At 40.8% G+C, this 21244-nt stretch overlaps 1 protein-coding gene across 5 annotated transcripts in view; it reads left to right on the top strand.

Moving 5' to 3' along the window:
- Positions 1-21244, top strand: part of Btrc (beta-transducin repeat containing E3 ubiquitin protein ligase) — a 169099-nt gene that overhangs the window by 48819 nt on the left and 99036 nt on the right. For 3 of the 5 annotated variants that reach the window (XM_052184854.1, XM_052184856.1, XM_052184853.1), the window contains one exon: positions 10670-10777. The exons of the other annotated variants lie outside the window; for them this stretch is intronic. In XM_052184854.1, coding sequence (XP_052040814.1) covers positions 10670-10777 — 108 coding nt within the window. The remainder of the gene's footprint in view (positions 1-10669; positions 10778-21244) is intronic. 5 annotated transcript variants of the gene reach the window in all.

The raw sequence follows: 21244 nt of genomic DNA, 5'->3' as shown, positions 1-21244 counted from the left end.
AGGTGTACATTTTGTGTTTGTATGAGCTCATGCCAAAGTCCATGTATAGAGGTTAGAAAACAACCTCAGGTATTGGTCTACCTGTCTGAGACAGGATCTCTCTTACTTGTAGCTGTTGTAGCTGGCCAATGATCTTTGGGTTCTATCTCTGCCTTTTACTTTGTTGTACGGCATTGATTGGTCTTGCAGACTGTACTATCATTTCCAGTTTTTCTTGGGTAGTAGGAATTTGAACTCAGATCTTAAAATTTGCACAGCAAATGCTTACTCGGCCATTTTCCTAGTACCTGTTAGAGATTTGTACTCAAACTTTTATGCCATGTTTTTCTGCTTGCATACTAGAGATTTACTTTCTTATCCAATTCATTTCAGATTGTTCTCCCAACTGGAATCAGGGTCTATCTCTGCCACTACTTTTCTTCTAGTCACTTCAGCTATCTGTCTGTCCGTCTGTCTGTCTGTATATCTGTATAAAAACATATGTGTGTATGTCTCCATGCATGTATATGCCCATGGATGCCAGAAGAGGGTCTCAGGTCCTTTGGAACTGGAGATGGAGATGGCTGTGACCCATCTTGTGGGTACTGGGGACTGAACCCAGGTACTCAGGAATAACAGCTAGTGTTTTTGTATTAGGGTTCTCGAGAAAAACAGAACTTAGAGAATGGATTTATTAGAGTGGCTTGCACGTTGTGGTCCAGCTAGTCCAACATTGATTGTCTACAAATGGAAGGTTCAAGAATCCCATAGTTCAGTCCATGGGGCTTGATGTCTTCACTGGTCTAAAGTATACTGGAGTCCTGAAGGAAGTGGGTTCCAGATAAAAGTGAATCTTCCTGCCACAAAAGATCTGGATTAAAGGTGTGTATTTCCACATCAAATCCAGGTTAGGAATAGGTCTTCCCACTTCAAATGATTTAATTAAAAAAAAATCCCTCACAGGTGTGCTTAGCCATTTGTGTTTAGTTAATCCCAGGTGTGGTCAAGCTGACACCCAAGAACAACCGTCGCAGGCCTTAAGCTCCCAGTCATCTCTCCAGCCTTTAAATTCAGGCTTTTGAGTATTGGACATAGTTCTGATTTGCTTCCCCTTTATTCCTTATAATTAGTCACTGAGTTCTCTTCTCCCTCCCTGACTTTCCATGGCCATTAATTTGATGACTATAAGTCTTATGAGTAGGCCTTACTTTCTAGGGTTGTAAGTCCGTATTTCTTAATAAATTGCCCATGATTTACTTTTTAAAATTTATTTATTTTAAAAATAAAACAAAGCTCTCTTCAGACACACCAGAAGAGGGCATTGGATCCCATTACAGATGGTTGTGAGCCACCATGTGGTTGGTGGGAATTGAACTCAAGACCTCTGGAAGAGCAGTCAGTGCTCTTAACCACTGAGCCATTTCTCCAGCTCCTACCTGTGACTCTCAAAATGCCTCCAGCTGTCCTTTGAAATAAGATCTTAGCCCAAACTAACCTACCTCAAATATACAGCATTAAAGTGCCACTTTTATGTATACTTTACTAGATAGAATATTGTAGTTTAGATCCTATATTTACCATTTGCTAGGTACTCCTCAACTTTTGCTATTTAACTAACCTCCCTTTATCAGAGATTATACACGTCAATAATTATAGAAGTATTTCATCTAACACATGCCTTACACTCTAGTTGACTTAATCTGTAAGCAGTGGTTTCTCTCTGGTATGTATTTTGCACTGTTCTCTGATGATAAAGGACACGTTTTTTGAACATTTACCATGGCCAGACTAAGTGGTTTGTTTTTGTTATATTTGTAATAGAAGAAAGTTTGTTTAGGCATTATGTTTTCATGGGGTGGGAGTCCATAATGCTGCCTACGTTCCAACCCAGGCAGCGGGGGCAGCCAACCAGGGCAGCTGCTGAGAGCTCACATGTTGAGCTTCAAGAGGCAAAGAGAAGATTGGGGATTTTAAAGGCTTGAATCATATCCCCGAGGAACAATCTGGACAATCTAAGAGAGGAGGCAAATATGTGATAACTTACAGTAATAGTGCAGTAGAACAAAGCCTATGTCTGAACATTTGTAAACATTAAAAAAAAAAACATTAATAGCTCATATTGTCTAATCTAGTGTTATCTTTATACTTTTTCTTGTAGTTACTGTGTGTGTTAATTTCTCCCTTAAATAGAATATAAATTAGGGGATAGTATCATACTCAAGGCTCTGGATTCAATTCCTTGAACTGTGTGTGTATAAGAGAGAGACAGACAGGCAGACACACACACAGATTGAGAGAGAGAGAGAGAGAGAGAGAGAGAGAGAGAGAGAGAGAGAGAGAGACAGACAGATTGAGAGAGATAGAAACAGAGACAGACAGATGAGACAGAGAGCTTGAGAGAGGTCAGAGTACAGAATGAGATGGCGTGAGCAGCGGAAGAGCTGGCTGATCCTGTGAGGGACACACGGACATCTCATTTCTGCCGGTGCTGTTTCCTCAGTGCAGTGTTCTGTAAAAAGAACAGTAATAGCTTTTGAAATGAAATAGTTTGTTAAGGAAAACACAATTTTTTAGTAAATAATTTCTGTCTGATAAACTTTAATTCTTGTATGTATATACACCTGTGAGGAATGAGTATTTGATTGTTGGATAAGCTTGCTGTTATGAACTCTAGTTCATGCTATCTGACCAGAACAGTTTGAAATGGAATTGGCATTCTTGGAAGCTGTTGGTTGTTTGTTTTGTTTTGTTTTGTTTTTGAGACAGGGGTTCTCTGTACAGCCTTGGTTGCCCTGGAAATAACTCTGTAGACTAGTCTGGCCTGGGATTTAAGAGAACCTCTTGGCTCTGCCTCCCAATTGCTGGCATTAAAAGTGTGACTTGTGCCTTGCAGAAACCTGTTCTTATTAGTACATTTTGTAAATTTTATAACCCTTATTTAATTTTTCTACAGTTTTGTGTAATAAGCTAAATGGATTTGGTCATTTGATACATTATGGCTGGTGAGACTTTAGTTTTGGGAGTAAACTAGTAAACAGGCTTCTTAAATGTTGCTAACTGATGGGTGGGCGAGTGTGATGGTTCAGCAGCTAAGGTGCTTGCTGCGAAGCCTGACCACCTGACCCGGGACCACGCAGTAGAAGGATAGAAGTGATTCTCCCTAGGTGGTCCTCTGCCCTCCACGTGTGCAACACGGCACACATTCCCACACAGTAAACAAGTAGTTAAATAAATGTGATTTTTGAAGGCAAACATTGACTTTGTAAGTTAGAGCCTGAATGCCTTGCAAGGAATATGGAATATTGCATTTCTCCTGGCCTGAATTTTTTAGTTGATATAGTAGTGGAAAGGGAATTCTTTACCATGGCTTAAGGATACATAAACTCTCAATGTAGCTATCTTTTTATTGTTGATTATTATAGCTTCTATTACTCCTAGAGGTTGACCAACAGGGACCTTAGTTCAGGAAAAGCTGTGTCATTCAGCTTTCGTACAGTAAATGCTGAGGCCAGTCTTTGCCTACAGGGCCCTTTATCAGTGAAGAGAATTTGTGGTGTTACTTTAGGCAGTCAAGTTTGGGGGAGGGGTAGATTCTCGTGGATCTCTCAGGGTGGATTTGAACTTGATAGGCACATGATGCTGAATTTTTGAAACACCAGGCACATTTTGTTACAACATCTCAGTTTTTTTTTCCTCATCCTTTGATTTAGTAGACACTTGTTTAGCACCTCCCTCTAATTTTTCAAGGCAAACATTGACTTTGTAAGTTGGAGCCTGAATGCCTTGCAAGGAATATGGAATATTGAATAAAAGCATAGGCTTTTTAATTTTAAGATTTATTTTTAAATTATGTATATATGTCTTAGGGTTTCTATTCCTGCACAAACATCATGACCAAGAAGCAAGTTGGGGAGCAAAGGGTTTATTCAACTTATACTTCCACATTGCTGTTAATCACTAAAGGAGGTCAGGACTGGAACTCGAGGTCAGGACTGGAACTCGAGCAGGTCAGGAAGCAGGAGCTGATGCAGAGGCTATGGAGGGATGTTCCTTACTGGCTTGCTTCACCTGGCTTGCTCAGCTTGCTTTCTTATAGAACCCAAGAGCACCAGCCCAGGGATAGTACCACCCACAAGGGATCCTCCCTCCTTGATCACTAATTGAGAAAATGTCCCACAGCTGGATCTCATGGAGGCACTTCCCCAAATGTGAAGCTCCTTTCTCTGTAATAACTCCAGCTGTGTCAAGTTGACACAAAACCAGCCAGTACAGTGTGTGTGTGTGTGTGTGTACATGAATAAGGGTGGAAACACAAGATTATGGGTAGAAGACAAAAGAGGGAGTTGGATTTCTTGGGCTGGTGGTTGTGAGGTGCCTGATATGGGTACTAGGAAACAAACTCTGGCCCCTCGAAAGAATGGCAAGTACTTCTATCTGCTGAGCCACATCTCCAGCCCCTCCCCGTATATATAAATGTTATGTATTTTTTATGTATATGAGTGTTTTGTCTACCTGTGTACCTAGTACCATCAGAGGTCAGAAGAGGGTATCGGGTCCCCTGGTACTGGAGTTATAGACAGTTTAGAGCCACTATCTGTGGTGCTGGGAACCCAAGTCCTTTGTAAGAGTAGGAGTACTCTGAACCACTGAACCCTCTCTCCACCCCCCACCCCCCCACATATTATATATGTTTTAAAAGCTGATGAACTTGTAGTTGGACCCATTTTTTAGTTTAAATAAAGTATTGCAGTCCTTACTTTCTACTGGTTTTAAAAATGCTTTTAATTTGAATTTTATTTTTACTTACCCTGTTCTGTACTTCTGTGCATGCATGTGTTTGTATGCCATGGTCTCTGGGGATGGAACTCAGAGATTTTCAGACACCTAAGGCTGCTCACCCAGCGCTGTTACTTGCTGAGCCATCTCCTTGGTCTCCTGTTGTGCCCAAGAGTCATCAGGGTGACATTAGATAGAAAACGAGCTGAAAGCCGGGCGGGCGGGCGTGGCACATGCCTGTAATCCCAGCACTCTGAATGGATTTCTGAGTTCAAGGCCAGCCTGGTCTACAGAGTGAGTTCCAGGACAGCCAGGGCTACACAGAGAAACCCTGTCTTGAAAAAAACCAAATCCAAAAGACAAACAAACAAAAAAAAAAAAAGAAGAAAGAAAGAAAGAAGGAAAGGAAGAAAGGAAGAAAGGAAGGAAGGAAGGAAGGAAGAAAGGAAGGAAGGAAGGAAGGAAGGAAGGAAGGAAGAAAGAAAGAAAGAAAGAAAGAAAGAAAGAAAGAAAGAAAGAAAGAAAGAAAGAAAGCGAACTGAAGGAACAGTTGTGCTGTCCAGAGCTGTGTGTACACAGCATGAGATGTAATCTAGTAACAGAGGCTTTGAGTTTACCCAGGAAAACCTTTTAAGAAGTGTGTCCTTTAGGAGTTCTTTAATGATTAGTAAAAGCTACATATTTACATGTGGGAATGTAGTTGTAGTTGTTGGATTGAAACACACACACACCTCGCCCCTTCGTTTTTCTATTTAAAAAGTTCTGGGTTTGGAGCATGGCTCAGTGGCAGAGGTATCCTAGCAAGGCCCTGGGTTTGATCCACAGCAAAAGAGGTTTGGAGGATGGGAGAAGTTTTGTAAAGAGAAAAACAAGGCCAGCCCAAACCTTAGTTAGAAAACTCTGTGCTAGACTGGAGTGATGGCTCATCGTTTAAGAGTCCCCGGCTGCTCTTCCAAAGTCCTGAGTTATGGCTCACAGCCATCTGTAATGGGATCTGATGTCCTTTTCTGGTGTGTCTGAAGACAGCTACAGTGTACTCATATAAATAAAAATAAATAAATCTGAGAGAGAGAGAGAGAGAGAGAGAGAACTGCTTAAAGGTGCAGTCTTGCTATAAAGCCTTATCTGGCCTCAGATGCATAATCTTCATTTAGCTTTCCACGAATTGGGATTATTGGCATGTGTGCCTGCATGCCTGGATTGTCAAACATTCTTTTCAGTCCTAGAGATAGAACCTAGGGCCTCACACTCTAGGAAAGCGCTCTACTGCTGGGCTGTATCTCCAGCTCCTCCTTTTAACTTTTTTCTTTTAAATGTGATATTGCTACGTTGTCCAGACTGGTCTTACTTAAACTCACTCCATAGACCAGGCATTTCTTGAATGTGTGATCCTCTAGTAATAGTCTGGGATCACTGGCCTGGCAGTTCAATCAAGGGCAATATTATTAAATGATGGACAGAACATGTATTATGTCTTTGTTTAAAACTGACCCATAAACTTGGGCAACTCTCATTGGGCAATAAGCAGTATGAGTAAGATTAATTACTGCAATACAAACCAATTTGAAAATGGTTTTTTAAATTGAGCCATAATATATAAAATCTTATGATAATGTATAAATCTGACTATATTCAAGTGCAGTTTTCTTACCCATACCAATTGTCTTGTAATAATCAAGAATGCATCCTCTGTGTGGTGTTTGCAAGTTAATACTATTTTGGAAAGCACACTGGGTATATTTGTGGCTTCTCTGGGTGTATGTGGCTCATTATTGATCATAATTTTATTTTGGAATTTTATTTTAAGTAGATGGGGTAAGCCCCTTTCAGACTTCAGTTGTTGAAGGAGTTGTGATGGAGGACTGGGTCTCGGAATGAGAAGGAGCATTAGACTGAGCATAAAAGAGGCTCTGGGAATAATTCATCAAGTGCTAACAGTAACATAGATTCTTACGGAAAACAGAGCAGACCCTAATTCGTGGGAAAAATGCCTTCAAAACTTATCCAAGAAGCTCTACAAATACAAATGTGTGTGTTGTAATGAGAATGTAATGAGAATGTGGTCAAGGGCTTTGGCGAGTTCTAGACCCAGCAGTACCTCGTGTGCACTGTGCAGAGGGCTTCAATATGGCTGAGGTGTGTGAGAGACTCTGCCTCTGTCAAGCTGTTTTCCAGTGCTTGCTGCACTTCCGACCATCCTTTCCTTTTTACATACTCTCTTCCCATACCTTCACTTTTTTACCTCACAGACATATCTCAGATTGAAATTCTCTGGCAGAGAATTTTTTTGAAAAAAATCCATTAACCAAACTTAATAAAAGTACCTATAGAATAGCACAATAGTAAACTTTGACAATGGCTTTCTTTATGTTAGGAATCTTTAGTATATAGTGACCTAATGCTGATGGATAAATATCTAAGTTCCATAAAGGAAAGGTATTTTTTTCCTTTCCTTCCTTTTGTTTCCTTTCCTTTCTTCTCTTTTCGTTTCCTTTCCTTCCTTCTGATACCAGCTTGCTAGCAGCCCTGGCCTGGCTCTCATGCAGCCTCGTGGTATTTGCTGAGTAAACTCAAACTCCTCATGCAGGCAGTCCTCCTTCCTGGGTCTCTCCAGTTCTAGGATTACTGATGTGAGCCACCACACCCAGAGAAGAAACAGAGGGCTTTAAAAACCATGTATTTGCTTACTTACTTTATGTCTCAGTGCCAGCCCCTCTTCTCCTCTCAGGAAGGGATTTTTTTTTTTTTTTTTTTTTTTTTAAGGCTGATGATATAGTGCAGATGCAGAGTGTCTGTCTACCATGTGGAAAGTTCTGCTTTCAGCATGAGTGGTGTCAAAAGGGGGAAAGAATTTCTTATTGTCCATTGTTGTATCTGGTGCCCAGGCAAGAAAGACATTCAATAAGTACTTACTTACTACATTGTTAAACATTAGCCTTAAGAAAATCTTAAGTAAGTACAGAACTTACTTAAGAAAACTATCTCGGGGAAACTTTGTTTGTTAGAGGCAGGGTCTTGCTGTGTAGCGTCAGCTGGGATAGCCAGGAGGAAAGGTGTGAGTTACTATTTCTGGCTTCAGTCAGGCATTCTCTTTTTAATTAAGTTTTTGTGGTTTTATTTTTATTTTGTGTGTATGGATGTTTTACTGGCACGCATGTCTGTACACCATGTGCCTGTGGGGGCCAGAAGAGGGTATCAGATTCTCTGTGACTGAAGTTACAGTTATGTGGCTTCTGGGAATTGAGCTCCAGTCTTTTGGAAGAGTTGCCAGTACTCTTAATGGCTAAGCCGTCTCTCCAGCACCAGTAAAGAGAACATTTGTGGTTCAGGGCAGGGATTCCCAAAGTGACAGAAACTTTAAATACTCCTCTTATCTGTCCCCCTTGTTCTGTTGCTCTTCTCCCAGTATAAGTATTTCAAGTGCAGATGAGCAGAAAAGGACTGAAGTTAGTAAATATAGTGCCCATGAGACACAGAGGTAAATGGCAGGTGTAGATGGCAGAAATAAAGAGCATGGGAATTACAAATGTACACGTGTTAAGGCTCAGAGAAGCATCTGAGTAGAGTATCAAAGCAGTTCCATAGCTAGAGTGCCAGAGCCCACCAGAAGGTAGATAGAGAGCGTGGACTGATACAGGCAGAGAGGAAGTCAGACTGACCGCTTGCTTTGGGTTCATACAGCCAGTACAGGAAGCCATTATGAACCGCATAATGTAACACTGAAGACAACATTTAGCTGCTGTTTGTAAAATGGATTGTAGCTTGAGGTAAAGAAATTGGAGCCATTTTCTTGAGGTAAAGAAAATGGAAGGGACTTACTGCTGACACATCTCTGGGTGATAACACTGCTTGGCTTGTTGTGCTGTCTAGTGATGCCTTTAGCAGATTCCTTTCAAAGTCCCCATCCCCAGATTTTGATACAGGAATGTTGGCCACAGGAGGAAGAGCTCCAGGAAGTAGGAATGCATTCTAGTCCCCACTTGTTGTCCTATTTCTTAAGTTCCTCAGCATGAGCAGACAAGTCCTTACCTGTAAAGTGAGGACAGTGACCCGTAAGCAGGAGTCTAGCCTGGAGTCCTTAGCAACTGTTATCTTCATATGAGTTACAGACAATTCGAGTAGGAAATACTACATCTCATGTCTCATCGTTGACTTCTACCAATTATTTAAAGAAGTAAAAGAACTAGAACATTCTCTCATATTCTGTAAAATTATATTTCTTGTGAGGTGACTTTCTATTTTAAAATATATATTCATTGAGTATGGATGGGTTTTTACTACTTTAGCTAATATTAAGATATCATAGTGCTCAAGCTAATAGACAAAACTTCATCCTGGGGTATTCATAGAGAAACACAAAGAATATAGAGTCCACTATGCCATATGTAGATCTTATGGAACTAAGCAGTGCTCAGGGAGATGGTTCAGTCAGTAACAGGCCTGCCAACGCATGTGATGTGCTCTTGGAAGGCAGACAGGAAGCTGGTCAGCCAGCCTAGTCTCATGAGCAAGTCCCAAGGTCTAGTGAGAGACCTCATCTCAAAACCAAGGTGGATGGCTCCTGAGGAATACCACCTGAGGTTAACCAACCCTGACCTAAACACACACACACACACACACACACACCACAGCTGCAAACTACCTCCCTCCCCCAGCCTCAAAAGACAATAATATTAACAGTGTTTAGTGTTATTAGAATTGGTACTTTTTGGGCTGTTGAATGCACTCTTCTGTCTCATCCTTTCCTTGCTGAATATTTTAGTGTCATGACTCGGGCTCCCTACTCTTCTTCCTCTGTTGTTTTATTTCTGTTTGGATTGTTTCTTACCCTACCCCCTTCTATCCATCTGGAAAGATGAAGAGGCAGCTGCTATGGTTAACTGTTCACTGTGGTTAATGAATAACAGACTAACAGGACACATAAAGCATATGCAAACTGTGCAGAGTTAGTTGCTGTTGGGCCCTAGGGATACAGTGCTTTTTCTTTTCTTTTTAAAAAACATTCTCCTGTGATATTTTGTTTCTTATTTTACCATTCATAATATTGTAATGTTACCACAAAGTTCGCTTTTCTGCTTAGTTTGTATAGTATTTCTTTCACCTTATGATGAATTTATAGAAGATGGTTATCTTAGTCAGGGTTTCTATTCCTGCACAAAACATCATGACCAAGAAGCAAGTTGGGGAGGAAAGGGTTTATTCAGCTTACATATATTTCCACATTACTGTTCATCATTAAAGGAAGTCAGGCAGGTCAGGAAGCAGGAGCTGATGCAGAGGCCATGGAAGGATGTTTCTTATTGGCTTGCTTCCCCTGGCTTGCTCAGCCTGCTCTCTTATAGAACCCAGGACTACCAGCCCAGAGATGGTACCACCCACAAGGGGCCCTGCCCCCTTGATCGCTAATTGAGAAAATGCCCCACAGCTGGATCTCATGGAGGCACTTCCCCAAATGTGATAACTCCAGTCTGTGTCAAGTTGACACACAAAACCAGCCAGTACAGTGGTTAAGGTCCAAAAAGGAAATTAATCAATCCAGCACATTTAAGAAGTAGGTTTCCTAGTGCAGGTGTATTTATTCATAGAAAAACAGGGATAGAAATTTAACACATGCTTGGTTTTGGGACCTGCAATGTTTTGTCTCTTGACTTTTGAGTTTCTCTGGGATTAGAACACTGTGTAGTATTTTCTCCCAAGTGCTGGGAGGCAGAGATAGGCAGAGCCTGTTCCACCTAGGGAGCTCCAGGCCAGCTAAGGCTACACAGTGAGACTGCATCTTACCCCCTTGCCAGTGTTTCTATCAGAAAGGCTAGCTACAACTTGAATATTGCATTCAATTGACCCTTGACAGTTCCTGTAATCTGTGCCATCCTGTCTCATACTGTCCCATCTCATAGTTGTCCTCTCTCTGCAGTGCTCTATGCCCAGGTCTCTGTGGCTGGGCTGCTCCAGCCTGGCGGACAGCATGCCTTCGCTGCGATGCCTGTATAACCCAGGGACTGGCGCACTCACAGCTTTCCAGGTACTTTCTCTGTCTCTGTGGGTTATTGGTGGGGGTGTGTGTCTAATTCATTAGCATGTCCTTCCTTCTCTCCTATACTTTACTTACATCTGCCTCTTCTTTATAGTGCCCGTATTTTACATCACTCAGAAATTTAAGACATGCTAGTCTTCAGGGACTAACTTTTAATGTAGACCCAGACTTACTGACTTTTAAAACATCTTTATCATAATTGTTTTGTCAAAATGAATATAGCACAACTGGAGCAGTGGGTTTCAGGTCTTATACAGATACTGATTTTTAAAATAATATAAATAGCAATTCAGAGCGTAGTGTTTGCTGTGGACCTACATAAAATCAAATCAAGTAATTAGGTAATTGAAATCAGATGCGCAAACATCTTGTGTTTTTCTTATGATTACTGCTGTGTTCAGAATGCCTGGGTTACTATTCTGTTATCATGTGTGTATGCATACATACACATTTATGTTTGCATTACACAATAAGAACTATGTATTACCTGTATCTTAAAGAGTTTCTTGTTTCAGAGTGGGAAAGCTGTAGATACAGTTCCCATTTTGAAGTACTCCAGTTGGCCTTACATGTTTTGATGGACTCTGGCTCCTCTCAGTCTTCCTTAGAGGTCAAGAGGTTATTTCCATAGTGTAAGAGAAGCTGTAGAAGAAGGGACTGGAACCTTGTACAGGAAAATGAAAGAACTTGATGCCCACAGCTTATGGATTAGGGTGTCATGCATGATTGTTCTTGGCAGAAGTGTTGTCTGTCTTCTTAAGGTATTTGGAATTTGTGTTTAGCTTTTATAATATTAAAAAATTGTCTTTTTTCTTTTAGGTATATTTTATTTTATTTTATTTATGTGAATGTGTGTGCAGGTGTCTGGAGAGGCCAGAGGGTTGTGGGATTCCCTGAGACTATGGTGTCCAGGCAGTTGTGAGCCATCAACCCTGGGTTCTGGGACCCAAACTCAGGTCCTTTGGAAAGAGCATTAAGCTCTCCAGCTCCTCAAAATTTGTCCTTTAATGTCCATGTGTGCACAGGTGTGAGCCACTTGTCCAGCTATTTGCCAGGTTGTTTTTTTTTTTGTTTTTTTTTTTTGTTTTTTTTGTTTTGTTTTGTTTTGTTTTTTAATTTGGTTTTTTCGAGACAGGATTTCTCTGTATAGCCCTGGCTGTCCTGGAACTCACTCTGTAGACCAGGCTGGCCTTGAACTCAGAAATCTGCCTGCCTCTGCCTTCCAGAGTGCTGGGATTACAGGCGTGTGCCACCACCGCCCAGCGCCAAGTTGTTTTTTAACCTATGCAATTTATTATCTGTTTAGAGAAGTTTCACAGACAAGTTGTAACTAAATATGAAAATATCCACGATTAAATCTGGAAGAACTGAATGAAATATTGACAGTTACCAGTCTTCCGGCAATACTATGTTAGAGGTGCTTTCATTTTCTTTTGTACAGTTTAATATTAATCTTTCTTTGCTTATACTTGAAAATAGTAAAGCAAGTTGACTCTAAAAAGTAGGTAAATCATTTCAAATACTTTGTCACTCACTGTTTTACTTGGGGTTTTTATTACTGTGAAGGGAGATTATGACCACAGCAACTCCTAGAATGGGAAGCATTCCGTTGGAGCTGGTTTACACTTGAAAGCACTGAATGGCAGGAAGCATGGTGGCACATAAGCAGACACGGTGCTGCCTCTGTGTAGCTGAGAGTCCTACATTCGGATCAGTAGGGAGCAAGAAGACAGAGTGACACTGGGCCTGGCTTGAGCTTCTGAAACCTCAAAGGCCATCCCATTGACACACTTCCTCCAACAAGGCCACACCTACTCCAACAAAGCCACACCTCCTAATAGTCTGGCTCACTATGGCCTTGTGGGGGTCTTTTCATTCATACCACAGAGTCAGAAACTGTGATCTTGAACAAATTGTTTTACTTTCCCAAATCTGCTACATAGACTGTAGACATGAATAGATACATGGTAATAGTTGCGGTTTTTATCATTGCTGTATGCATTGTTGCTTTGAGAGAGTGTAGGATAGATATCCTGAGAGTGTTGACTCACCCCAGAGTGAATTATTTTGTTAATGTATTTTTTTGGTTTGTTTTGGTTTTGGTTTTGGTTTGTTTTAAATCAGTGTATTCTGCTTAGGAATATGCGGACTTCAAGAACTCACAGTTCTTTATTTTGTTATTGTTTTGTTTGAAACAGAATATCACTTTATAACTCAGGCTGGCCTGGAACTCTAGAGTATCCTATCTCAGCCTTCTGAACCCTGGATTGTAGGTGTGTATCACCAACCCCTGATAACTTATTGGTTTTTATTTGCATTGAGTTAAACCAATCTGTTCCCTTTAGGCACAATCACTCTCGGGATTGATAATTTGTTTGAAAATATTCAAAGAATTTACTGAAAGCAGTGATACAGATTATTAGCAGGGAAAGGATATATGTTAAACCTAGCCAATAGAGATATCCATGTGCTCAGTGGATAAGATTGGTGACCTGAGTTCAGTCTCTGGATTCCACAAAATGGCAGGAAAGAATTTACCCTCCAAGGTCTTGGATGTCTTTCACGTTGCCTTGCCTCTCCTCTCATTTCTTCTCATGTCCTCCAAAGTCTCCTCTCTCGGTCCCTCTCCCTCTGCCTGTGCCTCTCTCCCTGTCCCTCTCCCAATCTCTGCCCCCACCACACACACATTTGTGTGCCACATGCATGCAGTGCTTGCAAAGTCCTGAAGAGAGTGTTAGCTCCTCTTGGACTAGAGTTAAGTAATGATGGTTGTGAGCCAACATATGGATGCTAGGAGTGAAACCTAAGAGTGAAACCCAAGTGGTTAGTGCTCTTAACCACTGATTATCTATCCAGCCCTAAGTAAATAATCTTTATGAAAGATGTAATTAAGAAACAAAACAAAAACCAGAAGAGACATATAGGAAAGGATCTTAGAGATGTTAAAATGTACAGTTTGTAGCTGGGCGGTGGTGACGCACACCTGTAATCCCAGTACTCTGAGAGGCAGAGGCAGGTGGATTTCTGAGTTCAAGGCCAGCCTGGTCTACAGAGTGAGTTCCAGGACAGCCAGGGCTAGACAGAGAAACCCTGTCTCGAAAAAACCAAATCAAAAAAAAAAAATGTACAGTTTGTAATCACTCTCTTTCTGTGGAGCCATGGATAGTATTGGAGCCTTTCAGGAACAGTGTATGGTAATATATACCACCCTCCAGAGTCATATTTATTCAACCTTATTCGTTTATTGCCTCCATGGCTAGCCTTTAGTTTCTAGCCCATCCTGGTAGGCCACACTGAAGCTTTAGTCCCTATCTCCTCTTGATGTTGAAACTTAAACAGTGATTTTTCTACCTTTCAATGAAGATTGCATTTCCAGCATCTAAAATCCCCAAGCAAACAGAGACACTTATATCCACAAGAAGTTAAGGAGCCTAGACATCACCACCTCATAATCAAGGGCAAAGGCAGGTTTTTCTTTAAGGTTAATTCTTCACTAATTGGTATCATAACCTCTTGTGGAAATGCAATAAGATCTTCTATATCCTTGTGCATATAGAAGCCAAATTTTATTTAATAGTTATTTATAATTTTAATATTTATATGCCATTGTGAAATGAGTAAGAGAGCTATGAAGCCACATAATCCCAAAGGCAGAATCTCCTTGGACTGATTGGTTTTATAAAAGAAATGTGCAGGGAGTCATAGGACTGTATACAGGAGGGGCCTGACCAGAGTTACAGCAGAATGTAAGAGCATCTACACAGTGTACTCAGGGCCCTGTGTTCTATCTCTAGCACCACAAATAAAACAGACTTGTCCTGGTCTAACCCAAGAGTTTGGGTAAGGTAACCATGTAGACTGAGAATGGACTGGGCAAAAGTCCAGAACAGAAATGGCTTGGTGCATTAACCCCTCTCCCTACACAAACATTCTCTCTCGTTCTCCCTCCCTCCTTCCCTCCCTCCTTTCTCCCTCCCTCTCTTCTTTCCTCCCTCCCACCCCAATAGCTGAAAACTACAGAGATAACGGTAACCTTACTGAGAACAAGCTGGGGAAGCTACTGCTCACATCCTGATTGTAGGGCTCGGGGCATGAGCTGGACGGGTTGAGCACAAGATGTTTATCACTATGGCTGTAGACAGATCATCTCATTGAGAGAACATTTCTCATGGTCGGGTTTCCGTTTGTCTACTTCCACAGTTCTGACATTACTGGCCTGTGACACCATACCTAGCAGTTTTACTAATTTAGAGGGGAGGACAGTTTGCACTCTTTAAAAATTACTGAGGAACCCTAAACTAACTTTATGCTTGTGGCTTATTTCTACTGATATTTACTATGTTTGAAATGAGAATAGAAAAATATTGTTATTTAAAATTATTATCATAGCTCTGCGGGATGTGGAAGCACACAACTGCGATGTCGATGTCGGCACTCTAGAGGTGGAGACAGGAAGGTGATAAGTTCAAGGTTGTCTGGCTACATAGCAAGTTTGAAGCCAGCCTGGCTGACATGGATTTCCCCCGTAATAACACTAACCAAAAAATAAAAAATCTATATCACATAAATAGGACATTTTTTTGATGAAAACTGTTTAAAACATTAATACTGGCTTTGTTTCATTTTTATATATCTAGTGTCTAGAGTAATTAAAAGCAGATGAATTTTCATAGACACTTCTGCACCCATCATTACTCTTTGTTTAAAGCTTAGGAAGACTGTCTTGTCTATATAGAGATATAAAGTTTTAAAAAGAGGTGCCAGGATTGATGGTTCATGTCTCTAATCCCAGCACTCAACAATCAGTTGTATTTGAGCGGGGCAGTGGTGGTGCACGCCTTTCCCATCAGTTGGGAAGCAGAGGCAGGCAGATTTCCGAGTTCGAGGCCAGCTGGGTCTCCAGAGTGAGTTCTAGGACAGCCAGGGCTACACAGTTAAAACCTGTCTCGAAAAACAAAACAAAAAAAGAATCAGTTGTATTGTGAGTTAGGGGCTAGCTTAAGGCTATATAGCAAGTTTGAGAGTGGTCTGGAATATATGAGATTCTGTCTCAAAAATATTTATATGACTGTATGCATGCGTGTGTGTGTGTGTGTGTGTGTGTGTGTGTGTGTGTGTGTGTGTGTGTTCGTTCAAACCTCTGACTCTGGTATCAGATTACCAAGAAAAATTCAAGTTTTCATTTGTCCCAAGATAATTCTGAATTAAAGTAGCAAATAATTCTGGACCAATTCACCACCAGAACCTTTCTAGTTTTAATTAAAAGTCAATAGTGCTTTTAAAGATTATTTATTATATGTAAATACATTGTAGCTGTCTTCAGACATCCCATAAGAGGGTTTCAGATCTCATCACAGATGGTTGTGAGCCACCATGTGGTTGCTGGGATTTGAACTCAGGAACTTTGTAAGAGCAGTCAGTGCTCTTAACCACTAAGCTATCTCTCCAGCCCCAATAGTGCTTTTAAGAAGCTGAACACTTCCGAAGGAAGTATATGTTCCTACTTCTGGAATTTATTTGTAGGAAAGCTTAGTTAGAGGTATTTACGTGTATGAGTGTTTTGCCTGCATGCCCGTATATGCCTGATCTCATAGAAGTCAGAAGAAGGTGTGGATCTGCCGTCATGTGAATGTTGGAACTGAACCTGGGTCCTCTGCGAGAGCAGTCAATACTTTTAACTTCCAAGCCATCCTTCTAGCCCTATGTAGAGATTTTATTGGAAAATCAAGAAATAAATTGAGCAAATTGGCCGTTGATTACATCACAGGAGTGAAATTGTTTAATGTAAGCAGAAAGGGAGCTGCTTCTAAGACCAGAAGGAGAGGAAGCTCAGAGGTGTGGCTGTAGGATGAGGACTAGGGCCCTGGGGCAGGGTGTCCTGGAATCCTGACTGGCTTTGTTCTTAACCACTGAGCAGTCTCTCCAGCTTCAATCTTTCTCCTCTAAGGGGATTATTGGGCCAGAGATGTAACTCAGCTTGTACAATACATGCTTATTATGCATGAGGTTTAGTTTTTGATCCCCTACATTTCATAAACTAGATGTGATGGCGCATGCCTGTGATTCCAGAAAGAACTGAAATTCAAGGTCGTCCCCAGCTGCATAGCAAGTTTGAGATCAGCCTGGTTCGTATACCTGAGACCCTGTCTGTACTACTGCTACTACTAGTACTACTACTAGTCATTATTATAATGACAATTATTATTATTATTTTTTAAACCATTATTCTTTAACATACTAGTTTCCACCAGTCTGGATGACTTAACTACACATTTATATATGCATGTAATGGTTTTGTCTTCAAATGTTCCCATTGTTTTGTTCATTTTAATTATTAATCAAACATTATTAGCTGTAGAAAATAGAAGTAGAAAGAAGAAAGACAATAATGATGTCCTTTCAGATATTACCATTTTACTAATATTAGCTAGCGCCTCAGGATTGCACATGAGTTTTATGCTTGCCCATGCTCCAGCTAGCAGCTGGTGTTCCTGGTGAGAGAGACCGCTTTTTGTCTTGTGGACAGTTGCTTACATGTGTTTAGGTTGAATGAAGTTTGAACCTGGCTTCTACTTCACAACTCTTTTCCTTTCATGCAATTCCCAACTACTGCAAAATTTACAGTGCAGAATGAGTACAGGATTCGCATTGTTTGAAAATAGCAGCATTTGACCAAACTCCAATGCACCTGTCCTGTGTACTCTAATCACTCCACCTGAGGCCTCACTGCACACACCTATCCCATCTGCCTTTTGCCTGTAGATGTCTATGTATGTCTGTGTTCAGGCTGAGAAAGGATTAAAGCTTTTCCAGATCTGTACTCCTTTCCCTCTCAGGCAAGCCACACATTTGTGCCCAGAGTACGCAGCAGCAGAGATGTGCTGCCGCAGCATTCTGTGCTGCTCTGATTATCTGTGTCTTTGTTTTCTTCGAGACTGAATTCTTTGAAGGTTGAACTATGTTTTGTTCATTTATTCTTTCATTGTCAAAAGTAATATTTCATACTTCTGGTGAATTACTGAATGAACAGACTTAGATAATTTGAAGAAAACTCTCCAATAACAGATACAGGGTAAGAAAAGAGGAAGTATAGTATTGCTGGTAGCCCCTCCTATATCTATATATCTATATCTATATCTATATCTATATATCTATATATCTATCTATCTATCTATCTATATATATATATATATACACAGATGTTCTGTATTCAGAAAGAAATCATGATAATTAAACAGTCATTCCAAACATCACACATTTGCACAGAGAAAAGAAAATCATGCCGAGTCTGATTTATGGGAAGCCCTCAAATTTCATATAGTTGGCTTTCTTACAGCTCGCTGTGATGATCCCCTCTGAGATGGATTCTGTATACTGAATTTGGACTTTTGTTCATGAGCAAATGCACATTTCAGGCTTTTAAAGACTGGCACTGCCAGCCAACTGATGGTTCAGTTTCAATGGTGTCAACATGTCTATCTTGGTTGCAGTGTGTATTTGGACAATGACCTGACCGGTTCTTTGCATTTGACCCTTGCTGTGTAAACGGACAGGGCAGAGCTGAAGAGCTGAGTGTGGTGGCAGCGGGCTGGAGACAGGTTGACGATCAGTATGTGCGTGGTGCCTTTAGTCTTGGTGAAGTTCAGGGTTAAAGCATATGTGAAAAATGTTAGAAATATATTTTTGAAGATCATGTTTTTAAAGAGAGGGGCAGAGGAGATGGCTCAGAGGGCAAGAGTGCTATGTAAGCATGAGATGTGGGTTCAAATGAGCATCCAGTCCACCAAGCAGTCAGTATGCCTGTTTATAACCTCTTGTAACCAAAGCAATGTGGAGGGGTGGAGGCAGAGGGATGGCTGAAGCTTCCTGGCCACCAGAGTCAGAGTCATTCCAGGTCTGTAAGAGGTAAAAAGGCTTGACATCCCCCACCCCTGCACTGTGTGTGTGTGGGTGTGTGCGCGCGCGCCTGCCTGCCTGCCTGCCTGCCTGCCTATGTGCACGTGTGAAATTGTTTTAAAGTATTGGTTACATTGAAATCTAGTGTTGAGCTTCAGTACTTTCAACAATTATGTGTACTTCAAGTGTTAAAGGTAAAAATGACCCCCGTTTGCTACATTTTTGCCTTATCTTGAAAATAATCTATATTGGAGAAGTGCCATCTTGGACTGATTGTCTTCCCAGTTGTTTGCTTAGTTATTAACTATTTTATATTTCAAATTTGTTAAAAACACATTCCTCAACTGCTGAGTATTTTGACGTGTCCAAGTGTAGCTAATGTTCATTTGTAGAATAATGTATGACTTTATCTGGTATTTAGAATATGCCAAAATCATCATCTTGTGAGACAAATCAGATTTCCTTTAAAACATTTTTATTTTTCATGATAGATGTGAAAAACACAGATCTTCCCAAAGTGTTTATATCTTCATTTAGATACATTGATTAATAGTGGATTTCCCCTCAACTGCTTTTATTCCGTCAGAACCTACAATTGCCTAGGGGATAGGCAGTACAGACTAATAATGCCAGGGATACAAACCACAGGAGGGGAGCTGATGGGAAAAGGGAGATGGTGGCCTTTGGAGGTGCCCTACTTAAGTGACCGATCTTTTCTGTGGGCACTTAAAACTAATATGTGTCCTCTGAAGAGAGACATACTGTTCCTCTGTTTTAAGATTCCTGTTATCTCCATCGTGGTGCTCACAGAGGCCATGGCAGTGTGTGTGCTCTGTCTGTCTGTCCAGGAACTGTTGGGTGGGTCTGCGGCTTCCATGGCCCCCACACCTTCTTTCACTGCTGCTCTATGTCAATGGTTTGCTTTCCTTCCTCGTGTTAAGTTTCAAGACTTGATATGTGATATCAAGACTTGATATGAGATAAAGAATCTTGGTAGGTAGGTAGTATTCCGGAAACTCTTTCTTTGTCATCTGCTTAAGCCAGGCTGTTTTAAGAATGCTTTATTTAAAATTAACAGGCAAACATGTGAGTGAACCAAGAGCGTGCACTCTTGACTATAGCTTCAAAGGACCCTGTGCACGTAGCATGCTACTGTTAGGAGCTGTGCACGTGAGTTTGTTTTTCTTCAGAGCTTTTCTACATTCTTACACACAGTTCTCTGGAGACCAGATATGTTATATTTTGAAATAGTTATTTAGAATGTAGGAGAAGGATTTTGCAGTTTATCTTTTCCTGCTAGGTCATCCGTCACCTGCTCTTAAGTTCTTAGGTATACAGTGAACAGCTACTATCTTGGTATGAATTAAGCTGGAGTTCAGTGGCCTGTAAAATTTGCATGAAGAAAGCAGCTTTTCCTCCTCATACATGAACTTTTAAGTACCAAGCTCAAGTCAGCTTGATTTATATGTGCTGGTCCATACAGTGATAACTAACTGCAAGCATGAGGCGTTAGCAGTCCCCTGGACCTGGATGTCACACATAAACCTATTCACATTTCAAGCTAGTAAATATAAAACTGTATTTCTAAGCACCAAAAGCTTTATATTTAAGTGAAAGCTTCTCGTTAGCTTAATTTAAATGAAACTGCTGTTGTTGTTAATGTAGTTTCTATCTGTTGTACAAGTTGCTGTTTTGTATTAGTTTCTTTACTGATAGTAAACCATAAGGGACATTTCTAGTTTAATATTAATGTATTTTCCCTCTATGTTTTAAGTAGCAGGTTCTTAATTTTTTAAGCATATCAACTGTAGCATAGTATAGTCCTTTGAGAGAAATTAGTAAAATGAGGATAAGATGGATACAGGAATCCAACAGCTTGAAAATCACTGTTTGACCAAAATCTCTCTTGTATTCCCTGCTCGGGTTCTGTTTCAGTAGTCCTGGAATGTGCCTGTGCACTGTTTGCAGTGAGATTATAAAACCGAATCCTGACTGTGGCGGGGGAGGCCAGAGCATGTGCTGCAGCACCCCAGCTGGCAGGAAGCTCTCCCTAGGTTTATGAATGTAGTTAGATGGCCCCCAACTGTTTACAAGACAGCAGAGGTGAGATCTTTGATTGACAAGTCAGAAATGCATTAGATCATTCTCTCTGCCATTCTCTGGTTCATGCTGTTAAAAATGTCAGCCTCCAAGTTTGAATGGCAGCCTGAGGGCCTTAGAAGCTTTTTGTTTTCTGAGATGGAAACACAAATTGGATGTGTGCCTGAGCGCTTCATCCTGGGCTGTAATTTCATCTTTTAGCTAAGAACCACAAGGTACACGAGCAAAGCACCCTGTAAACAATAATACTGTGGAAAAAAAATAAACAAGGTCGTGTTTCTGGTACGTTGATCCGATGGTGTCCTGACCTCCATCACGTTGAACATCTCCACTCTGATTGCTGTTCCCTTTGGCATTACAATGAGAGAGAGAGAGAGACTGACACAGAGGGGAAGATTTAAAGTTGCAGTGCAGTTGCACATTTCTTGTATTGGTCATGAAATATTGAACTGTCAGAAT

The sequence above is a fragment of the Apodemus sylvaticus genome, chromosome 1, assembly GCF_947179515.1.
Source record: "Apodemus sylvaticus chromosome 1, mApoSyl1.1, whole genome shotgun sequence".
NCBI classification, from domain to species: domain Eukaryota; kingdom Metazoa; phylum Chordata; class Mammalia; order Rodentia; family Muridae; genus Apodemus; species Apodemus sylvaticus.
This window is presented reverse-complemented; position numbering and strand designations above follow the sequence as displayed.